This window comes from Canis aureus, chromosome 14, assembly GCF_053574225.1.
Source record: "Canis aureus isolate CA01 chromosome 14, VMU_Caureus_v.1.0, whole genome shotgun sequence".
Taxonomy (NCBI): Eukaryota; Metazoa; Chordata; class Mammalia; order Carnivora; family Canidae; genus Canis; species Canis aureus.
This window is the reverse complement of record NC_135624.1, coordinates 15,690,601-15,715,934: the sequence shown is the minus strand read 5'-3', so window position 1 is coordinate 15,715,934 and position 25,334 is coordinate 15,690,601. Positions and strand designations below refer to the sequence as shown.

The 25,334-nt window shown below is 34.2% G+C and overlaps 1 protein-coding gene across 1 annotated transcript in view; it reads left to right on the top strand.

Moving 5' to 3' along the window:
- Window positions 1-25,334, top strand: part of CSMD3 (CUB and Sushi multiple domains 3) — a 1,166,404-nt gene that overhangs the window by 917,582 nt on the left and 223,488 nt on the right. Inside the window, exons 31-32 of the mRNA XM_077847015.1 lie at window positions 141-335; window positions 19,550-19,666. Coding sequence (XP_077703141.1) covers window positions 141-335; window positions 19,550-19,666 — 312 coding nt within the window. The remainder of the gene's footprint in view (window positions 1-140; window positions 336-19,549; window positions 19,667-25,334) is intronic.

Sequence of the window (25,334 nt, the reverse complement as noted above, 5' to 3'; positions counted from 1 at the left end):
TGTATTTTGAGCCCTCCAGCAGAGCAGAAAGGGTGCTGGTACTTTTCCATCTGTTTAGAAATAGAACTGAAGAAATATTAAAGGTTTCAAAGAAAATAGTATCTTAAAACAATCCGTTTTATATCAACATTATTTTTCAGCAAAACTTCGAGAATCCTGCTTTGACCCAGGCAATATAATGAATGGTACCAGACTTGGAATGGATTATAAATTAGGGTCAACGGTCACCTATTACTGTGATGCTGGATATGTTCTTCAAGGTTATTCGACACTCACTTGTATCATGGGAGATGATGGAAGACCTGGATGGAATAGAGCCTTACCAAGTTGTCACGGTAAGACACATTGTTTTTTTGTTTTTTGTTTTTGTTTTGTTTTGTTTGTTTTGCTGAGTTTATACTATTATATAGAATCAGGAAATATTTAAAGCCATTTCTATATTTTTAAAAACCAATCACTTAACATACAAGCCATGCAGAGATTTTTATCAAGGATTTTTAAATTGGATTCATTAAAGAAATGGTTTGGCAAAGAGCTGATATTCCTGGGTGTCTCTAACACACTGCACGCATTATTGTAGGCAAGCTTTCTGAGCATAAGGGTATTGCCTGTTCTATTCTGTGTTCAAGACTTAGAGGTATGCCTGAAAAGATTAGGTGCTCAGAAGATATTGGCTGAGTAAATGAAGAATGAACACACTGAAAGTGACATTTCAACAAAATACAGAAATGCAGTGACTTAAATATTATCAAGAACTGGTGATAAATCTTTATCCAAACTACACATTTCTCCTCAAAATTAAGGTTGCCTAAAAGTGACAGACATGTTAGAGCTTCTGAGGCAGCTCTAGCAGCAGGGGGAAGGCTCAAGGACACAGTAAAATGGAGGAAGACCCAAAGTTAATTTCAAAACAAAATATCAGATATGCAAGTTGCCATACTTACCACAGCTAGAGTTGGTATGGACCAGTGCATTAGATTCAGTTTGATGCAGGAATTGACAGTGATCATAACCAAGAAAAGAATGTTGATCTTAGAAAATGTTTTAGGAAAAATATATTCAAGGGGAAGAGACTTAATGTTTTTGAGATTAAGGAAGTTCCTAAGGAGCACCAGAAACAAAGACATCATCCTCACATAGAGAGTGGAATTTGCTAAACGTTTAGCCACAGTAAATGAATAGCCCATTCAGAATTTTGAAAAGTTGATCCAGTGAACACTGTGGGAGTCCTCAGTTAACAGTGGAGCAGGTTGTGATGATGGTGGTTCATGAATATATATTTCTGGATAAATATCAGGAGGATTTTCCAAAACAAGGACCAGTTTGCCACTTCATGGAACTCGTGACCTGTGGCCTTTCCAAAATCCGTATCTGAGTGTTAAAAAGAAAGTCCAACACAGAGGTTTAAAAATTACTTAATGAAAAACAGAGCATTCTAAAATAAAGCAATGTATATAGATCAATTGCAGACCATGGAAAATTTTATTTCAAGCTTTTGAAAATGGATTTTATAATTAAATAAAATTATATTGCATGTTAAAAATCATATGCTTGCATACAACTCTATGAGGATATACAGTGGAAAAAAAAAAGGTTCAGTAAGGAGAGAGAAACAATGATATCACTATGGAAAGTTACCACAGACTCCCTAGTCAGCTGAATGATCCTAAAGCATTGTACAAAATTGACATGCGATGATATCATCTAGGGCAAATTTTCCAAACTATGGGTCACCACCAGTGAGTCATAAAATCAATTCACTGGGTCGTGACCAGCATCTTAATAATTGCAATAATGTTGAATAAAATAAAATAAAAGATAAATACATAAAAAGAAGAGAAAAATATTATAATTCAAAGAACACAGTAAAGATAAACATCATTTTGTGGAACATTCTCAGCTTTATATAGAAAGAGATAAGTAAAATACAATGAATATACCCATGTGGTGTGTGTGTGGGTGTACATATACATGTAGATGTGTATGTGTATATTTGCAATGAAATAATGTATGTTTCTTACTATGAATTTCAGTGAAAAAAAGTAACAATTTTGATATGATGATTAAAATTATGGATTTTTGGTGTCTGTTACACACAGTAATTTTTCCACAGTAAAATTTCCTAATAATGTTTTCGCATATTAGAATATATGTGTATGCTATCTGACTTACACAGGCCATTTAACTTCTCTAGAGTCTCTCATCTCTAAAATGGGATAATTGAAATTCTTTACTTCAAAATGTTGTAATAAGAAATAAAGAAAAGGTACATATCTATTAAATGATCATTCTGTTAATAACAGAACAGCCAGTTAATTCTTGAAGTGATGGTTTCATCTGTCAAAGGATAAAGGGAATAAAAGGAGAAATATACTTTGGGCTTAATTATGCCAGAGAGAAATAAAAAATAATTGATGGCAGGAAAGTTTATAGAAAGCCTAAGATAAAGAGGGATGATATTGTCTTAAAATTCAGAGCAATGCAAAAGAGAAATCTGTATATAGCCAGAAAATTCATTAAAATAACATGGAAAATTTCCCGGAGCCAAACAAGAAATAACCAAAATCCTGACAGAGAAAAACCAAAGGACATAGAAAACCATAGATCAAAAGGATAGGTGTTAATCACTGGGGTAAAGTATTAAATACATGCTTTTCAATGACTTACTGAAAGAGACAGCAGGACCAGAGTATAGTATGCATTCACTAAGAATATGCCTTGCCTAAAGTAATCCTGTTTCTTTCCAATAGGTTTCTATATTGATAGGTCATAGAAATATTAATTCAGCATGGAATATGTCATAATATATACAAATAGTCCTTCTGAGCCAAAATATTTCATGGAATCAATTATAGCCTAATTAAGTATATTTCAGGTTGGTTGAATGATCATATCTACAGGCAAAGCAGAGGGAAGAGTAGACCTGGGTTCACTTCCTCTTACTACATCATCTGCAAGCCAAACCTTGATTTTTAGATCACTAAAATTGGATAATTGTTTTTAACTCAATAAGTTATTGTGAAGATTCAATTAATCACAATACATACAGAGGGTCTAGTAAATGTGCCAGTAAATACTGGCATATTAATACACGTGATTTTTTAAAATTTTATTTATTTATTCATGAGAGACACAGAGAGAGAAAGAGAGGTGAAGACATAGGCAGAGGGAGAAGCAGGCTCCATGCAGGAAGCCCGATGTGGGACTTGTTCCCAGGACTCCAGGATCATGACCTGAGCCAAAGGCAGATGCTCAACCGCTGAGCCACCCAGGTGTCCCATTTTCAAAGTGTTCTAAAAAGAATCTCAGCACTGGAAACATGCATTGCACTTTGCATTACATGTTATCTTTTAGTGGAACTAGTATTTTTCTGTCATTTTAACATTAAATCTAAGTTATTAATGTTAATAAATGGATATACATTCACTCCTAAAAATAACACAAATATTTAGTATTTTTAAAATTTCTTAAGAAAGAAAATCTTCACTATCAATTGAGTTGGATACAACTAGACTTTTACCCATAATACCAAGATATTATGGAAAACAAAGTTATTCCATAAGAATCTATGATATACAAAAAATCAAGATACATCCATGTTAAAAATATGACCACAACTGATAATTTCTAGTATAGGAGACAGGAAAAAAAGGCACATGTTTTATTTATTTTATTTTATTTTATTTTATTTTATTTTATTTTATTATTTATTTTATTATTATTTTTTTAATAAATTAATTTTTTTATTGGTGTTCAATTTAAGGCCCATGTTTTAGAACCAAATATATTTAACTATAACCAATGATTTAAAAACAAAAGAAAAAAACTAAAATCAGCTACGTGACCTTACACAATTTGTTTTGTGTATCTAAGCATGAGATAATATTGTATAATTTGTAAGGTTGTTAGGAGAAATATATCAAATAACTTATTTAAAACATTTGGTTCTGGGGGCTCTTGACTGACTTAGTTGGTAGAGCGTGCAACTCATAATCTTGGGGTCATGAGTTCAAGTCCCATATTGTGTCTTGAGCTTACTATAAAAATATAAATAAATAAAATATAAAAAATAAATAAATAATGCAAACATTTGGTTCTGAAGCTGTTACTGTCTCATACTAAGGAGAGCTTAATATATTTTAGTTTCTTGATCAGGTTCACATGTATCTGTTTTCCCTCACAGTAATTATACAGAAATCCAAAATATACAGAATTGGCTGACTTTCAGATTTAATAATTTAGTACGTTGAAAGCCAAAATTCGTGGGTAAAGCATGTGCAATCGAGCCAGAGGATTTGTTGCTCATAAGGATAAATTTTTAATTAAGTTAAATTTTGCATTTTTTATCGAAGTAAAGTATACATGTGATAACTAAGAAAATAATATAATATAATTTGCCATTTAAAGATTTAAAGCAATGATCACCTGCTCTATACCCCCCACCCTATTCTGCTATTCCTTAGCTGAGTCTTCTAGTAATATCTATTTCTCTTCAGTATTCCAGATTATTTTTGTGTGCCTCTATTTTAAATTTCATTAATTTTGAAAATTAGATTGTCAGGATCTGCTACTGTTTATTTTGTCTTACCATGCAGTAAAATGATAAAAAATTTAGTTCTTAAAACAACTGTCTCTGAGAACATAGGCAGGAAATTTAGACTGATGGATAGCCTTTGCTTTAGAGTGTGTAAATATGGAGTTGGCAATTAGACCATGATCTCTGAGTGCCAAAATACAGAAAGCTTTTTATTTTATTTTTTACATAAAAGTAAACAGCAACATGACCATACTTTGTAAACTCTTGAAATGTGGTATTTTGCTTTTTATTATAATATTTCACTCTGGAAGCTCATAAAATCTTTGGGTGCATATAACTTTTTAGCATTCAACGTATAAATTTATACAAGCAGGCTCTTCGTAAATATTTTTAACCTGAACTGAACCATAACAATTTACAAAGTTTGTCTGTTTTAGAAGATAGTTTTTTTTTTTTTAAATCTTGGTTTTAGATTTGTACATTTTAAATCTGAAGAAAATAGTTTCAAGAGCTTATGTTGAACCCTGGGAAATTGTATTTGTCAGAAGTAGATCCAAAATGATAATATCCTGTGGTAAGTCCTGCTCAGTGATGAGAAACCCAGCAGTTTATCTCATGAGAATGTCACATGTATTAAATGATAGCAGAACAGGATATCCGTACCTGCAATTCAGTTTGTGATCAAAAAATAAAAGTGTGTTTGGAAAATAATTTCTTCTCTTCCTCTTTTTCACACTTTGAAAAGTATCTATTGGGGGGATCCCTGGGTGGCGCAGCGGTTTGGCGCCTGCCTTTGGCCCAGGGCGCGATCCTGGAGACCCGGGATAGAATCCCACATCGGGCTCCCGGTGCATGGAGCCTGCTTCTCCCTCTGCCTATGCCTCTGCCTCTCTCTCTCTGTGACTATCATAAATAAATAAAAATAAAAGAAAAGAAAAGTATCTATTGGAACTTTGTGTTACTTTAATGATCTAGGGACACATTGGATTAAAGTGAAAGTCCTATTGTTCTTATCCATAAAAAGACTCAATATTATGTATAGGTAATGAAACACAAATAGTGATAGGTTCTCTATTTTTCCCTTAACATTCATTATTTGATTTGTTTTATCTAATGCCATTGTAGTTGTTTAGGTAAACACACCACTGCCCTGATCTAGGGCACCAGCTATCTCTTAGCCTCTTTCCTGGCTAGATTTCTCTTTCCCATGTTTCCTGATAAAATCTCTCAGGAACACAACAAAGTAATCTGTCAAACATATGTCTGTTTGGGGCTTGAGGGTGGCTCAGTAGGCTGAGCATCTGATTCTTGATTTTGGCTCAGGTCATGCTCTCTAGGTCATGGCATTGAGCCCTGTGTCAGACTCTGCACTCAGCCCAAGACTGGAGTTCTCTCTCTTTCTCTCCTTCTGACCTTTTCCCTGCTCACACACATACTCTCTCTAAATAAATATACAAGTAAATAAAATCTTCTTAAAAAGTAAAAAAATATATATATAAACATATATCAAATTATATCAAAATCCACCATTGGCTTTCTAAATCCAAAGAAACTCCACAGATCTTATAATATGAAGTTCTACTTAATCTGCCTATATATACTCTGACCTCTTTACTATTCTCCTTCTCTACTAAACTCTTTGGGCAACACTGGCCTAGGTGTTTCTTGAAAGTCCCGTGCACATTTCTGCCTCGGGGCTTTTGCACTTAATATCCTTTCTGTCCGAATACTTTTTCCCCAGCATTCTGATGAAGCTCTCAGATTTCCTTTAGGCATATGATCACTTGTCTAATTAACAGAAAAACATTCCAGTTTACCTTCCCCTTGCTCCCTAAAGCTTCTAGGATGGAATCCTATATCTAAAGTTGAAGCAATAGACCCTCTGTAAAGATATTTCTGGTGTGTGTGGAGCCCCAGTTATTTTAAAACCTTAGAACTTTGAAAAGTAAATCATTAAATTTTAGAATACTAGCCATAGTACTAATACAATATTTTTAATTGAGGTATAATTGACATATATAATTGACATATAACATTATATTTGTTTTAGGTATATAACATAATGATTTTATATTTGTATATATTGTGAAGTGACCACCACAATAAGTATAGTTAACATCCATACAGTTTATAATTTTTTTCTTATGATAAGTAATTTTAAGATCTACTCTCTTAGCAACTTTCAAATATGCAAGACAGTATTATTAACTATATCATTGTACTCTACATTACATTCCCATGACTTATTTCTTTTATAACTGGATCGTTGCAGTTTTCTTGATCTTTTCCATGCTACGGCATACAGTGAGCATTCAATTGATAGTTAATTATAATAATAAAACCCTAAGAATAAAGATATTTGTACTGTTAAAGAATCAGTTATTTTCAAGAACAGATGATATCACGCATTCCTTTTTTTCAGGCATTCAAAAGTACCAATTATATGCCTGGTCCTGCACTAACTACAAATTCAATATGGTTCTTGTCCTTAGAGAATTTATAATCAGATGAGATAAAAACAGGTAAGGTTCACTACTAGAAATAAAAACAGAGTGTTGTGAGCACAGCATGGAGGTACACCTGACCTAATTACAAAAGAGAGATCGGGGAAGTCTTCCTTATGAAAGTGACATATGAACTGAGTCTTAAAAATATAAGAAGGAACCAGGTGAGGTACAAGACATAAGGAGCTGGTGTGTTTCACACTTAGGGTTGAATATTTATAAACATGTAGAAGCTAGAGCAAACCAGGGAAAGTAGACAGAATTTCAAGCAGCACAACAGGACAAGCCCATAGAGAGGACTGATAAAAGATAATAATTTATCTGTGTTTAGAACAGTTTGAAGTTTTGTACACATTTATTTTATGCCTTACTACAACACCATGAATTAAGGACTACTGATATTCTCACTTTACAGATAAGGAAACTAAGACACAAAGACAGGTTCAGTTACTTGCTCAAAGTCATAGTTGCCTACCAGTCATGTTTTGGAGTCCAGGATTACTCACTGCCCTATAGGTAGGTTGATTAATTCTACAAATGACCTTGCATTGATCTTTTTGTGTCTCTAGAGCTTAACAATTATGGCATATCACAAATGGTTAAATGTTTCATGAATGGATGCATGGCATCAAAAATAAGTGGTAATATTTTGGGTTTTCCACTTAATTCTGAACTCTTCCTCCAAGCTACATGTGAGAATTAAGAGAAGGTAAATTCCTACCAATGATTAATGAACATATTCATCTGAAATACATTTTTGGATTTCCTTTGAAACAGAACTTTACAAAGAATGCAAATACCCTAACAGATATAGTCAGTGTTAGTTCTTTGGAACATCTGCACCATTATTTTCAATCCCTTTGTTTTTCTCATGCTAATGTAAGTCCTAGATTTTAGGGAGAAAAAAAGATTAAGTAACTCAGGCACTGATAACTCTAAGTCTGTCCAAAGTACATACACGTGAGTGCTAAGATTAGACATCTAGTTTTCATCTGGCACCATTCATTTTTCAACTTCCAACTCTGTGTGGAATGATAAAACCTCTTAAAAGGAGAACCCTTTTGCATTATCAACTGATGAGAAAGTTCAAAACTAACTAAAAAATAAAAAAGTTTATTTTATAATTATAGCTTTCCAACTTTACAGTTATCTCTCATTAGTAACCTCATATGACCTATTTTTAATTAAATCATATTGCTTTAGTGCATGAAGAAGTAGATAACTCAGCTTTTATTCCAGATCTTCTGCTTAAATGATATGGCTTGCCTTGGGCTAATCTCTTATTCCAAATGTCCTTGAGGTTTATAAATTTTTTTTTGAGATTTGAAACAAGTCTAGAGTCCCATTGCATTATAAATGCATATAGACATTATGTAATCTAATATGCTGAGCCATTTAGCATTTGATGCCATTTAAATATGTGATATAATTAAAGGATGTAGATGAAAGATTCATAAAACAAAGGCCTAGTGGTAAATTATTTCTGAGTATCATCAAATATCTGCCTTTCATTAGCTACACAGGAGTTTTGTTCACAGACATCGTATAGAGATTATGTATCAGAGCCATGTTCTACAAAGAAGTATGATGTATTTTCTATTTTTTTTTTTTTAAGTAAGCCCTAAGGCCCATTCAGGGTCTTTAACTTATGATCCCAAGATCAAGAGTTACATATTCTACCAACTGAGCCAGCCAGGTGCCCCAAATCTATTTTCTATTTTAAAAACTTAAAGTAGTTTGAGGAGCACCTGGGTTGCTCAGTGGTTGAGCATCTGACTGGTTCAGGTCATGGTCCCGAGGTCCTGAGATGGAGTTGTGCATTAGGCTCCCCCCGGGGGGAGCCCACTTCTTCTTCTGCCTATGTCTCTACCTCTCTTTGTGTCTCTCATGAATAAATAAATAAAATCTTTTAAAAAATAAAAATAAATAAAAATAAAAACTTAAAATAGTATTTAGATAAAACCAAGGCATGTTTCCTTTACATATGGGGGTAGGGGGTAGGTAGTAGTATTTAAAATGAAATGGGAAGGGAAGCTAATGTGATTGAGCACCTGCTATTTCCAGGCACTCTTACTTACATTATCACTCCAGTTGGCCTCCTGCATGCTAGTCTAGAGAATCATTAACATTGTTATAAATAAATCCCTGCTGCTATGAATTCTGGAGCTACTATGTAGAGTCCCCTATGTAAGAAGCAATTTGTTTGCAAATCAATGCCTATAATTCAGAGCATATTTTCTTGTGACCACTGACTTGGAGCTCATATTTAAACCATTTTTATTTTTTCTGCCTTTGGCACCTTAGCCACTATGCCATGTCTCCAGATGAGAAGTTGCTTGGCCTCTCATTGTGCTAAAAACCCCTGCTCTCTACCACCATATAGTTTATATTTAAGTCAAACTTCAAACAGGCCTCCCTAATGTGTCACCAGTTTTTACAGAAAAATAATTTACTTATGCATGAAATTGAGTCAACTCTGAAATTCCCTCCCTACAGATAGAGTATATAAGAGTAACTATTCATAAGCATGTTGAAACTCAAATTGTATTAAGGAATGGTATTAAGAGAATAAGACAACATATCGAAGGATAGTTAAATCTTTACTTCTACTGGAGAAACAAATATCCTACTAAAAAAATAAATCCACAAAACCTAGAAAGTAAGAAAGTGGATTTATTATTGAATAAGCATATTTGGAATATAATGAACATTGCAGACTGTCTATGAAAAATGCTACAAAGACCAGACCGAATCTTATACAAATTTATAAAGAACAAATAACTCTTCTTTTATCTCTTTGAGAGACACGCTGATGTATCTTGTCTCTGTATACCTTATGACTCTACTTTGTAAGAACCCCTAGTCAACTTCTAAAGTAGGTTTCCAGAAGGCCAGCAGTCTTGTATTATAAAATCAAAAGATTAGTCCTATTATGTTTTAAAAGAGGCACCCTAAAGGAGGTTACCACTTCCCTTCCCTTTATTAAACAGAAAATTTCATTCTACACTACATTTAGCCAGTGAGCCATTCACTTCAAGATATACACATAAAAGGAGACAATACAGAGATCTCTGTGCAATAGGGAATTTGGTTCTTAATCCCAAATCCCCAAAACAGTCAGTTAGACTGAACTATCTGGGAGAGTTAGTGAGTAAATCTGAACCATACTGAAGTTCTAAATAGCTTCAAGCCTAAGCCAACCCCCAAGATAAGGGTTTTCTCCCCACATTCTTAATCTGAGTTTTAGGACTTTTCTGATTCAGGGAAGAATTGATATGTTAGGAAGAGAGACAAAAGAGTAAGAAGGAAAGGATCCTTCAATGCATCTAATATTCTCCAGATCTACATAGGCCAAAGCAATAATCTCTGAGCCAAGCCCCTTAAGAAAAGGAGAAGACAAAAAATTACAAGGGTAAAAAAAGGTCATTTGGGAGGAATCTAATTAGGATAGGATTTATCATCACACAAAAAAGAAACCCATCCTAAAAATATCTTTTTAGGTGTACAAAATATAATATATAATATAAATATATAAAATACAATAAAGTACATAGACTATGAAAGATACACTGATTATATTGAAACACAGTTATCCAAGTACTTAAAATTTATAATTGAAAAAACAAATTTTGATGTAATAATACACTGCTTCCTAATTATTGCCTTAAATTGTAAGTTCTATCAAATCTGATAACTACTCTGTGATAAGCACAAATAATATTTTGAGGTATCTGCAACAGTTATAATGTGATATAAAACATCTGGGGACACCTGGGTGGCTCAGTCCCTTAAGCAGCTGCCTTTAGCTCAGATCATGATCTTAGGCTCCTGGGATAGAGCCCAAGTTGAGCTCCCTGCTCAGCGGGGAGCCTGCTTCTCCTCCCTCTGCCTGTCCCACTGCTACTTGTTCTCTTGAGCGCGCATGCAAATAGATAAATAAAATCTTTAAAAAAAAAAAAAAAAAAAAAGATCTGTAATTTCTGTTCGTGACAAAGTCCCAGTGGTTTGCTGCCTACATTCGAAATTAAATGAAATGGCAAAATTCAGTCAGAAAAAAAAAAATCCATAAGGATTGAAAAATATAAACATTTTTCCCCCATCCAAATTCATGAAACAAGAAAAAAGAACTCCTGCGTTGTAAGGAAAAGGAGAGGGAGAGGATGAGCCAATTTCTCCTCCTTTTCACTGTTAGCGTTGGCTCTTGTCCCCCCACCAACCCTCTCCCCACCCCCACCCCCAGATTTCTAAAGGATAAAGAGTCCCAGGAAGTAGAGGACCACATCCACAGATTGTTAACAGCTGAGCACAGTGATCCCAAGGCCCTACCACCACCCCTTGAGGAAAGAGCTGAATTGAATATGTAGGTCCCTCTGCCTTTGAGATGGAATACTCTGCCCTTCATCCTTAGGAAAATGAAGAGAGAAAAATCAGAGTCACGAACTCCTCCTAGAGAGAACAATACCCTGGGGAGAATCACTAAATGACATCTCTCTCTCCCACTCTCTCTCTCTCTGTCTCTCCCTGGGGAGAATCACTAAATTACATCTCTCTCTCTCTCTCTCTCTCTCTGTTAAGGGAAGAGATTGGCAGAAACACCAAGGAGGTTTCCTCCTGCCCTTTCTCTAAACTTTGTATTCCTTCCCAGGATTAATGACATTAGTTCATCCTCCTAAGGCATCATTTTATCACCTCCAGAAGATTCTGTGGGGTCAGAAAGTTTCTTAATTCATTTTGTCTAGACCCACACCATATACCAAATCTATCAGACATTTTCTGTTCCAGTTCATTTGAAAATTTCTTCTCTTCCAAGGCCACTCAGTCAGTAAATAGTGAAACTGGAATTCAAAACTAGATCTTGTAGATTCCAAAGCTTTGGATTTTATAGAGCATTTGTTGTGCTACCCTAAATAAACAATTTGAAAAATCTGAGCTTTACATTCCATGCATTCGGTCAGTAGTAAGATAGTAATACATGGCATGTTTTAGTTTTCATAATATTTATGACATGTATTTATTAAAAGCTAGGCTCCAGAGGTATAAATAAGTAATGCATAAATAAAGACGTGGAAACTTTGACTTAATAGATTTTTGACTTAAGAGATAAAGACAGACCTTAATCAAAAGTCCATATAAATAAGTGGCTTTACATAAATATAAAATGAGTGGCAATCAGTGTCCTAAAAGTAATGGAATGCTATATGATTGGATCCTCTGAATGAGTCTGGAAGATAGGGAAGAAGTTCCTGAGAAATCAATGTTTGTGATGCAATCAGGTAGAAGTAATAAATTGTCACAGAGGATTTTTTTTTGTCTCTAACCTCATTTTGTACTAATATATTAGCTGTATTAAAATAATTTTTTAAGCAATAAAAGATTGCCATCACTTAAAGTCAATTACTTAGAAATAAGAAACTAAGCAATGAAAAGGAATTTTAGTTTTTAAAAAACCACCAATAATTTGGGATGCCTGGGTGGCTCAGTCAGTTAAGGTCTGCCTTTGGCTTGGGTCATGATCACAAGGTCCTAGAATCCAGCCCCATGTCGAGCTCCCTGCTCAGTGGGGAGCCTGCTTCTCCTGCTCTTGTTGCCCCTACACCTGCTTGTGCTCTGTCTCTCTATCTCAAATAAATAAATAAAATACTTTTTAAAAATAAAAATGAATTCAAAACACCAATAAATCAATGAAAATCATTTAAGAACTTATCTTCCTGTATACAGTTTCCTACAAAATCATAGGTTTGTGATTGCTAGGGACTTGTGAGTATAGGAAATAGGCAATAACTGGTAATGAATACAGGAATTCCTTTGGGGATGACAAAAATATTCTAAAATTAGATAGAAGGTTAGTTACACAACTTTGTGAATATGGTAAAAAAAAGTTATATACTTTAAAAGGGTGAATTTTATGGTATGTGAATTATACCTCAATCATGAAAATGAGTTTAAAAACGTGTGACATAGGTACCACAGATGAACATTTATATATGAACATTTATATATAGTAGCATTTATATATGGTAGCATGGCAAATCTATCCAAGGAATATAGCTATTCACAGGTCTTTATCATAGGATGACTTTTCTTTTCCTAAGAACACACTCTGATGGAGAACATAACTCATCGAGCACTGGGGCATAAAAGGAAGGCCTTCCTAGCCAGCAAAATTAAATGAGTGAGTCCAGGCAATCAGTGAGGTGACAGATGTAGAAGCTCATATCCTACTACGTTTACTTAGTGAGTGATTAAAATGGTTTACAAGCCACTGATTACAATATTGAGATGCATTTTTTTTTTAGTATTAAACAGGACTGTGGGACTATAATACAAAATTAATTCGCAAATAGTGAAGACTGATTTTGCTTTTGTTTTTTGTTTTTTGTTTTTTTTAGGTGAACAGATGAGGCAATAGAAAGCTCACAGCAATATTACCTTTAATTTTCCAGATAAATAAGTGTGAATGCATCAGAACTAATGGAGAAGAAAATGAAAATCAAAATAAATAACTTACTTAGAGTAAAAGTTTATAATTTAAAGAATATTTATTACCATTATGATACAATAGCCTTATTGAAAGCTTATCATCTAACAGAAAAACAAAATGAAATGCTTATATAGGAGACATGAAGAGAAGTATGAAATGAGTGACTGAATGATTAGATTTCTTTTACTAGGAACAAGGTTTTAAACAAAGGAGGGAAGAAGCAATAGTAATTTTAATCTCAAAGTCAGTAGTGGGAATATTAGCTGTCTGCATTATAAATTCAATTCCAGAGTTTAGGGGTTATGAAAGGACATCTCTTAAAAAAAAAAAAAAAAAAAAAAAAAAAGGCTCAATGAGAGAGAGAGCTTTCAAACACCTTCTATACCTGCATTTTTGATTTGTGACATTCAATCAGGCTATATCAGGGCATAAGTAATTTACTAGAAGTGGACCAGCACCTTTGTCAGGTACAGCAGTTCTTTCAAACTGAAGGAGTCACAGGTCACATCTAGTAAATTATTGATTTAATATACCATATTGCTCTTTTGTGACTTACAAGAATTCATCACTTTTAAAAGCACCTAACTTGCTTCTGAGAAAAATTTATATATTATATAATAATTTTAATTATAGAATATATTTGATAATAAATTATACATTACACAAGTGAAAAAGACAGATTTGAAATTGCAAGTAGCTTAAAGCTATATTGCATGTGTTATAAAGTCTCTAAGATATGTGGACATTCAAATAGTACCTCTTCCATAAAAATGGTTCAGGATTCTTCTATTTCACTTACTAGGAAACTATTTCTTGTTCTCCTTCTTCTTCAGTCCTCCTGCTCCCCCGCCCCATGCATGATCAAACCACACACATGATCAAAAGGTGGGAAGCCCTTTTCAACTAAATGATTAGAAACCTTGAAACCCAGTTGCAGACACTCCTCTGATTTCCCTGGAAATAACCACATCTGTCTACTGCATCACTCTTTCATATTGCAGGATTAAAATAAGCATATATAATTAGTTACAGTACAGGCACATTTTACTTATACAATTCAAGCCATATAAATTCAGCCAAAGAAATTTTTGAAAAACAAACAGAAAAAGAACAAGAAAACTCATATCAAATTAAACTGCAAGAGTGATTTCAAGCACTCAATGCTCTAGAATGATAAAATGTTAGCATGGATTTGTTGGTGTAAAATGGCAGACATGGGTTTGCTATAGCCTCAGAGGAACTCAATATTCATGTGACTCTCATACTGTAAGAGTCCTACCATTGAACGTTTCCAATGTTTAAAGATACATATTTTTCACATAATACTGCCTCTAAATGTAAAGCAACAGTGATTCCTAGTAATCAGAAGATTTCAGTCACAGAAAAAAAAAGTAGGCTTACATGGATTTCTTAAGAGAGGATATGTCTCAATTCTGTCTTGGATTAAGTGAATTTCTGGGGTAATTTCAACAAAATGAAATGTTTGTGTTATGTGCTGTGAAACACCATTTTATGGTAGCTGCCTGGTTTTGCAAACATAGTTTATTCAATCATCCCACAAACATTTATGGAAAACATAATGTTTATCAGAACTGTTCTAGGAAAAGAGAAATAGGATGAGACTTGTCTGTTAGAAAAATTGTTACCGGTGATGAGAACTTTCGAGGATGAGTGGAGCTAGCTTTATGAAACTCTGGATTGTGGCAGTTGGTGGCAGAAAGAGAGACTAATAAGCTATGTAAGTGCACAAGCAACAAATCAATGATGTATTGGATTTTGAAAGTCAGGGAGAGCATGTCAAGAATAATAGTATTTTATAATAGGCTAATTTTTGACATTTTAAATCTTTAAAAGACTTTGGCTCTATGTGCATACATAAAACAGTCCTTTAGTACTGCAAAGTTATAATCAATTACAGGCAATAATATAAATGTTAGAATTATTGCCAAAGTGATAGCACATTCTGGAATCATCAATCTGGCATTCTGCAAAGTGTGTTCTAGGGAACATTGCTCCTGTGAGATGTTACAATGAAACACTCTCCATGATCAAATAACGCTGTAAGTAAGAACATGACATTCCCCAGACCTTACTAAAGTATCAATGAAGTCATATAGTAAAGAACTCGTTTTTCTTTTATCCATGTATTTTCCAAACTTACTCAATCATAGAACCATTTTATCTCATAATTAATGTGTTCGTCAACAATGTCTTTAAATATCCATTTAAGAGGTAGTCATATGTATCAAATAAATTATAATCAGAATCAGGTATAGATGAGTTCTGACATTTAATGCATTCCAAGGGATGTGGGCTATTTAGAGAAAAACAACCAGTGTGACAAATGGCCCACAGGTATAAGTCAAATGGGAAAAATAAGCATAGCATTCAAAGTCTTGGCTGGCTCTAACTTCTTCTGATTGTTAACAGAACCAGAAAAATAAAGGTTGCCCTTTTCTGTACTAACCAATAAGATGAAATTGAAACAGGAAGAAAGAATATGAAAAGCTTCTAGGAACCAGTATTAGGAGAATTAGTGAAGTTGCTTTGGCTTAGTCATTATTGCATTTAGCTTTTTATGAACATAGAACAGATTATAATAAACCTGTATCTCAAAGCACAGTTAATTTTCCTTCATTTATATTACTTGCATACTGCATAAAATATTGTCTGTCACTACAGTATTCAACATAATTGATTATAAACTAGGACAGGCTATAAGCACTGACCAAAAGAAAGGCAAAATTGTTGCTACTAGTACAAATAACAGAATCTCACATAGTATTAATTGCCCTGAGAACATGTGATTATACTGCAACCTCATATACATTCATAGTGGTTAAAAAAAAATCATATGTGTGGAATTTAAGAAACAAAACAGACATGCATAGGGGAAGAGAGGAAAAAATAAAACAAGATGAAATCAGAGTGGGAGACAAACCATAAAAGACTCTTAATCATAGGAAACAAACTGAGGGTTGCTGGAGGGGAGATTAGTGGGGGGTTTGGGGTAACTGGGTGATTGACATTAAGGAGGGCACGTGACGTGATGAGCACTGGGTTATAGAAGACTGATGAATCACTGACCTCTACCTCTGAAACCAATAATACATTATATGTTAACTAATTGAATTTAAATAAAATTAAAAAAAAAAACAACTTCACCCATTTTATATTTATAAATATTTTTTAGGGGGCCCTTGGTTGGCTCATCGGTTTAGCACCTGCCTTCAGCCTAGGACATGATCCTGGAGTCCCAGAATTGAGTCCCACATCAGGCTTCCTGCATGGAGCCTGCTTCTCCCTCTGCTTGTGTCTCTGCCTCTCTCTCTCTGTCTCTCATGAATAAATAAATACAATCTTAAAAAAAAAATCTGTCCTGAATGTCATTTAAGCAAAATAAAATATAAAAACAAATTGAGGCTGTCAGATGCATATTAATTTAGAATGGCGGAAGAATGTTCATTACTAAGTCACAAAGCTGAACTTGAGTTAGAAGTTCTCATTTCTATTCATACTTTCCCAATATAAAAATAAGAACTACTGTCACATATACTCAAAGTGTTGTAATTTTGGAGCACATTAAAATCAGAAAGAAAGTTAATATAAAACATACTACTCCTTCTTGAATGATTCTCTCATCAGCAGTATTATCAGCTGAATAAAGTTATCAGTGCTGAACTAAGAATACACCTTACTCCCCTAATCCCAAACAATAATGAGTGATGAGAGCAATGTATCTTTGGTTATCATCATCACTGTCAATTTGTTGTTGTTGTGTGAAGTTCTAATTTTAGTGTGTTTAATTCTAACTATTTATTACCATTTTAGAGAATATAAAAAGGCAGAACATTCATTAGCCACCCACTGCAGTACCACAGTTTGTGGTGTATATAGGTGTTTTAAATATATTGCTCTATTTTAAACTCTGGCCAGGAGTCCATCAAAAGTATTTACTTTTTCAAACTGCCGGGACTCCTCTCCGAGTCACCTAACACATCACTGGCAGAATCCACCTCTCTTTATTTATTTTTTCCCCACCTCTCTTTAAAAGGAAAATCTGGCATTAACTCCAATAAATTTCCAAATATTAACTTAAGTCTATGCATATCTAGTCTCCTTCAACCCTCTTCTCAGGTCGCAGAGGCACGTTACTGAAGTTTTCAAAAGCTTATCACTCGACTTTTGTTCTTAATTTTATCTTCTCCTAGATTCTAGGTTGGCTCCTGATTTTCCTTTTGTAATGACTCCTTCCTCCCTATTAAAACAACAATAACAAAAACTCATTCAGCATTGTACCTTCTTCTAACTACTCCCTACATTCTCCTTTAGTTTATGATTAAGGTTCTGATAACTTCTGTATTTCCTTATATACCACTTACTCTTCACCAACTACAACCTAGCTACCACCTCTCTACTGTACTTCAAGAGTTAGAAAACTTTTTTCTGTAAAGGTCCAGATGGTATTGTGGGATTTGTTGGCCACATATATCTCTGTTACATACTCTTAGTTTTGTTTTGTGACTCTAAGAATGTAAAATATCTCTCTCTCATTCCGGCCTGGATTTGGTTTGCTAGCTATAATTTGAAGAAAGCTGCTCTAGTTGGAACTGCTGTATTAATAATACCAAAAATTATCGTTTTGCTTGAGGAGAGTCCTCTCTGCACAAGTTCAAAGCCAATTAAGGGATAGGCTGAAGTATATCAAACTGTTAGCTTTAATATGAATAAAAGCAGAAGAGCCAAAATAGGCTTCCTACACAGCTGTAGTTGTCCCTCAACAACCATGGCCATTCTCTCAACAGACTGGCCCAGTAATACTTACACTCTAGAGGAGCGAACAGCCAGTGTGCTCTTTAAGCAAAAGGGCCCCAACCTGCAATAAAGTAGAAATTCCCATCCTGGGCTCACCAATCTGGGAAGTTCCTTCTACTTTGAGGAGTAGGGGCAGAGCTAGCAGGCAAGCAGTTAGGTTCAATCCCTCCTCAAGAAAACCATGGCCCTACAGAAGCCTCTACTCTGTGATGCTCCACGTTGCCAAATCCAGACTCCTTTTTCATTTATTACCACTTTGCAACACTTAACCCTGTTGAACACTTTCTTTTCATTGAAATTCGCTTCTCCCTTAGCTTCCAAGACACACTGTTTTATCCGTTGCCTGCCCCCCCTCCCCATCTGATCCTAAATCTGGGCATTCCCCCAGACCTCCTCTTTGGTCATCTTCTTTGATTTGATACAGTTTTCTGGATGACCTCATAAACATAGAGAATATCAACCATCATCTTTATGTCTTTAGCACCTAAATCTCCATCAGTAGCCCGGGTCTGTCTCACAGCGAAGAACAATAAAACCTCATGTATTCCTCTATCTTATGAACAGCAGACCCATCATCTACAGATTTGCCAGGAACATTGGTTTCACCCTCACTTTTTGTAGAGAAATAGCACATTTGGGGCTGAGGTACCAAACAAAATCTGCCTCTGTGCACCACCAGTAATTCTACTGATTCAAATGTAAATCATATAGATGGATAAAGGTTGGCAGGAGAGTATTTTACTTAGATGAGTGTGTGAATGAATTTGTACAGCCATATCTGTCCCATGTATAAAAATACTTAATTTGGTGGCAGCATAATCAAGGTTGATTTCAAATACAGTGTCAAAGCCCAGCACTGAGTAAAACAATTTCCCACCTGCATATGTAATTTCTCATCATTATAAAGGAGATGATTATCTTTACACTTTTACCATAAATGAAAGCAGGGCCATCATTATTACCTCTAGAGATAACACTATTATAGCACTATTATACTATTTTATTTCTGAGAAGAGTGAATCTGAATATTTAAAGTTTTACATGACCACAATTTATTTTTAAAATATTTGACAATGGTGCATCTTGTTAAAAGATGGAAAGAAATCATATACATTAAAATTCAATAGCCGTAAATTTACGTCAAGGAAATATTCATAATAGGGTGTTTTTAAGATTTCCTAAAAATATTTTTTTGTCATTTGTATTTCCTAGCGCCCTGTGGAAGTCGTTCAACAGGCTCAGAAGGCACTGTTCTATCACCAAATTATCCAAAAAATTACAGTGTGGGACATAATTGTGTTTACTCTATAGCAGTTCCCAAGGAGTTTGGTAAGTAATATTCATCTCATCATATAGTATTTCATTCAAGACATGCTTTATTTTCCACTACATGCTATTCAAAAATGTTAGTCCTTTTTAATGAAAATATTCACTATTCACGAAGTGCTTTACTGTGTAATTCTTTTTAGATAGTAGCTTTGTAATAATAAAATTTTGAGGTCATTTTACTCAATCTGAATTTACAGTCAAGTACACAGGTGAACAACAATATAAAAATGAAAACAGGATTGTTTTTAATTTTTAAAAATAAGTACATCCAGTAACCTTGCAAGTGCCTTCTTGTCGGAATTACATAAAATGGGAAATTAACAGAGCATAAAGCAAAATGTGCCCTGCAAAATATACATAAAGTCAAATATAGAACTATTATAACAATGACAAAAGTGTGTACAAAACAATCATATTGGTTTATACTTTTTTTAAACACATTTCCAGGAAGAAAAAATTTTGGTTTTAAGTACCTAGTATCTGGGACAGCAATGAATGTAAAAAGACAGCAAAGGACATTTCAGCTCATCTTGTCAACCTGACAATCTGTTCTGCATTGGCACTGAGAAGACAATGTGTCCTTTGCTGCCTTCACGTCTCCCTGATCACAAGTCTTAGAAGTCACTTACCTGGCTTCTAAAGGTTTTGCATCTAAGATCCAGCTGGATCTCACCCAGGTTAAGCTCTGTTTATGGATGGATAGGCAAAGGAAATTTAGTGAGCAGTAAAGTATGGGAGAGAGGCTGAAAGTTCAGACTTCTACAATTTAGATTTACAGCATTGTGTTAGGTGGCAAAGGATTTGCTAGAGCTGTAATGAGTGTCTGGGTCTGAATGACAAAGTGTTTCAGCAGAAGGACATGGATTGTGTCATATCAAGATTTTTGGATCACATCTTGACTTAACGTTCTGCTGATGTATAAAATAAGCTGATGCTTCCAGTCCAATTTCTTATGACCTAATATTACCTGTATATCCTCCTTCTCTCTCTTCTGAAACAAGTCCAAGATCTTCAAGTTATTGGAGAGAACATTGTCATCAGAAATGAAGTACTAAACCTTGTATTTAGCCTTGATATAGAGTGGTGATGCCTGCATTAGCAGGGTGTCTATTTCTTTTCAAAATATTTCTCTTTCCTAGCATGTTGGTTGGTTAGAGTTGAGCCCTTTGAGAATGACAGTTTAGAAAGAAAAACATTGTCCACTTAATTGTTTATTTATTTTTTGCCATTTGTTTCTCAAAATAGTTCTTTCCTTGTTAGAGGTGTCTATAGTCCCCAGATTTCAACAATGTTACGTGGTTGCTGACAGAACACTAGCAATGATGACCAGAAGGTGGTGTGGTTACCTCAGTCCTCTTTATAAAACTGTTAATTTGTTCTATTAAATCTATTCTTGGAATGTCATGTAGCCAGAAAAGATGAGAAAGAAGAATCAGGCATTTCCTTTCCTGACACATAGAAATGGTGGTCACATACAAATATTTTACAGTAGCCTATGTATGTTCAAAAAGGGAAGGAAAGGGTACTCATTAAAAGTAAATTAACAGATTTCTAAAGAATGGAATCTACTCTACCTGACTTAATATAAATTAAATGTAATCGTCTTAATGTAAAAAAAAAAATGCAACTAATGATCAGTGTTTTTAATAGTAATTTTTTAACCAGGTCTTAGATTATTTGTGGATGACATCAAATGTACTTTGACTTATTAGTAGGGAAATGTATGATTTTTTTTTTTATAAATGTATCATTCTGAATTTCAAACTACATATGAAGTCAGACAAACCAGGATTCTAATTTTAGCTTATCATGTCTTACAGCTATCTGCCTTTGGATGAGTTACATACACTCTTTGAGACTCAGTTTCTTTTTTTGTAAAATGGAGATCATTAGGTCTACTGAGCAGAGTTGATGGGAATAGGGAGTGAGATTGTATGTATAAAGTATATCTCACATAGTTCATGCTCATTACAAGTTAAAAAATGCCAACTCTGAAGTCAGATTTCTAGATTCAGAGCACAGTTCATTGCTCTTTCTCATTAGATAAGTCACATCACTGACCTGAATTATACTTTTCTCATCTCTGAAATAGAGGCGATAAATGTCTACCTCATAGTGTTAGTTTATAATTAAATGATATAATATATGTAAGCGATCGACATACTAACACAGTTAAATCCTATACACACAGATATACATGCACATACACTTTTATGTTCACATTTGTGAATACCTCACTGCCACTTATGAAAAATTATGTAATAAAATGACCTGAATTGCTGGTTTCATTAGGGTCTTAAGATTAGTATGGCTAAAAATGAAATATTTATGTTATGTAATTCAAGCATGAAAACACATATTTTGTGTTTTACATCGCCAGTCGATATCTTATCACCTAATAATGATACCTTAAAATTTTCCGGTAGCAGAGTAGATGAATTAAATAAATAGTAATCATGGACTTCTTGCTATTTGTACTTCTGCCTCTTGAATATGAGATGATCAAGAATTAGTCATCGGGTATCTACAAATCAAATTTCTATTTTGCTTCTTCTTCCTCTCGCTCTCATAGTTTCCTTGTGTTGCCACTTTGAGCTGTTTTATGACTTTTTGGTATCACTTCCTAACATATCATTTCTCACTTTTTCTCTTCTTGTCACTTATCTCAGATTATAACCATTCCTTCTTCTGTATCTTTTATATGTGATGCTCCTAGAATTTTACTTTTTAATCATTTAGCATAATATCTATCAAATACACTCAATTCATTCATTGGAATTGCATTTTTTACAAAGGGTAAGGTTTTACAGTTGTTATGTAAGGAGAAAATCACATATCATCAACAGCACACATGAAATCCCTTAACTCACCCATAAAATCATTTACATAATTTTGCATAAGCCAAATAGTCTCTGCATAGTTCTAACAGGACATTTTTCCTTTAATGTCAGAGCAGGTAACAGTTTCTTTAAATAATACCAGATGAACTGGCTTGATTTTGTATAGGTCATGTACTACCAAATTACTTTCATTTATTTACATCTGCCCAGTGTAGAACTGAATTCATATCAGTTGAATGTGAACATAATACGATCTTACTTTACTGGTTAATTGAATGACTATTATTCTGTCAGTCAATTCCTGTCTTTCAGTTTTTATAGATAAGAAAATTGTCAATTCCTAAAGCTTTCATGAGCATCATTGGATTTCATTTGCACTTCAGATATTAGGGTCACTTTGGTGATATTCGTTGTAGGATTACAGTTGTTTTATATATGTAGAAATATAATAATTCTGGATCATTGAGTAACATTTTTTGACTTTAATAGTTAGACTATTTCAGTTGGATTTGGGGATTAAAAAATACCCTACTTTTCTATTAATAAAATATGTCTTATTTTACCTTCATTTTTCAGTTTTTAATTATCAGTTATTTCCCCTTTATTATTTCATTGTTTAAGTCTTCATGTAATGCATTATTTTTAAGTGCCAAAACATGCAATGCATATTTTTAATTTTGAATTTGATATAGATAAGATGCCTTAGAATGTGGGAGAACTGTTGACTTTGTAAGAGGAAAAATATTTTTATTAATATGTTTTTATACCTAGAGTGCAGCAGCCAAAATCAAGTTGTAGAGAGGAAAGAATTAGAAATATTCAAGAATAAACGTTATGGACTTCTATTTTAGCAATTCTAGCTGAGAAAAACCAAAAGGTACTAGGACAGCAGCAGGGTAGAGTACAAGTCAGAGGCTAACGTTTGTGTTTGTTTTCTCTTAGGATAGAAAATAATGGAGCTTTTATTTTAAAGCCCAAGAGAAAGGCATACTCTATGGGGCAAAATTAAATATCTTAGATGGACCAGTTGGCAAAACAAGATGTTTGAAGCAATTTAAGGAGATAGGATTAAAAAAATATATTGATGGGCCTCTTTAAACTATAATTTGGGGATACCTGGGTGGCTCAGCAGTTGAGCACAGGCTCCCTGCATGGAATCTGCTTCTCTCTCTGCCTGTGTCTCTTCCTCTCTCTCTGTGTGTCTCTCATGAATAAATAAATAAAATCTTTAAACAAAATAAATAAACTATAATTTGGAAGAAATTATTCATAACTAGTAATATAATACCTAAATTAGTTTCACATGGAATATTACTTTTTTGAAATGATTATTCCTTTCCATCCTCCCTCCCTCATTTCCCTTCAGTCACCTATTCCTTACATTCCAGGGATTATCTATAAAAGAGAATGTACTAGTATCTGAGGGTGCCCTAACAAATCACAAACTCAGTGGCTAAACAACAAAAATTTATTCTTTCAGTTCTGGAAACAAGATCTCTGAAAGAGATCATTAGTTATCATTAGTGCCACACTCCCTCTGCAGGATCTAGGAAAGAATCTTTCCTTGCTTCTTCCTGGCTCCTAGTAGCTTTCAGCAACCCTTGACCTTCTGTGGTTTGTAGCCACATACTGATTTCTGCCTGTTTTCACAAGACCTTTGCCCCATTTTATGCATCTCCTCTGTTGCTGTGTGTATTTCTATCTTCTTTTCTTATAAAGACATCCTAATCTAGTATGATTTCATATTAATATTTAATTAGTTATGCCTTCAAAGACCCTTCTAAATACAATGACATTCTGGGCTCCTGGGTAGATACAAATTTTTGGACAGGGACACTATTCAACCCACTAGAGAAGGTTGAACTATATTAACACAGTTTTATTTTGAAAATCTTGACAAAAATTACTCTATTAAGCATGTAGCAAATATTAGCTGTGTAGAATACATGCTGACATTTAGATTTCTTGGAGAATTCCAACATGCAAATCGCTGTGAGGATTTCCAGAACAGCCTATGGTGACTTAATTTTATGTTTGGCCTCCCACAGAGTTCCACCTCTTGAAAGGCTTCAATGCGTATTTATTAAGGTACAAAGCTTACTCTTCCCCAAGATCAGCTTACAGATGTAGAATCTTGGAAGTATTCATGAAAAAATTTCCAGGTTTTTCTACCTCCTTTTCCCAGTTAATCTGCCCTCTCTTTATTTCCATTGTTGATGTAGTCTCTTTCTTGTATAGGTTTCAAATTCATGAGTTCCTGAGTCACACAAAGTTGTCAGACTGGTCTACTCTGTACAATGGTCACAGAGAGTTACTAAAACCTTTTTGTATTGTTGGGAGGAAGGTTTTTGGTTTGTTTTGCTTTAAGTAGTTGACATTGAAATGGGAGAGCTAGGTTCTTGTCTCACGGAAATGAAGAATGAATATTCCTGACAAAGGAGAGTGAGTACAGTGATAAAAGTTTATTAAATGAAGAAACAGAGAAAGCTCTCAGAAGTGAGAGGGGTCCAGACAGGGTTGCCACTAAGGGCTTGTAGGGTTAGTCTTTTATTGAAAACTAACCAGGAAACCTAAATCCTTTTCACATTATCTATTGATATCACCATTGAATAAGGAGCAATGATAACACCTTCAATGACTTACTTCCTTTTTAGGGTCCAGTAATTCTCTGTTGGTCAAGTAGCTGTTATAACAAGACCCCACTTCTTGCACCTGGGACTGGATGGTCTGGTTTATTTATCTCTGGTTTCCTTTCATATCCACATTTTTGGGATTTTTGTGAACCTGATTTCCTGCCTCCCTACCTAACCCTGCCTGTCCCTTACTCA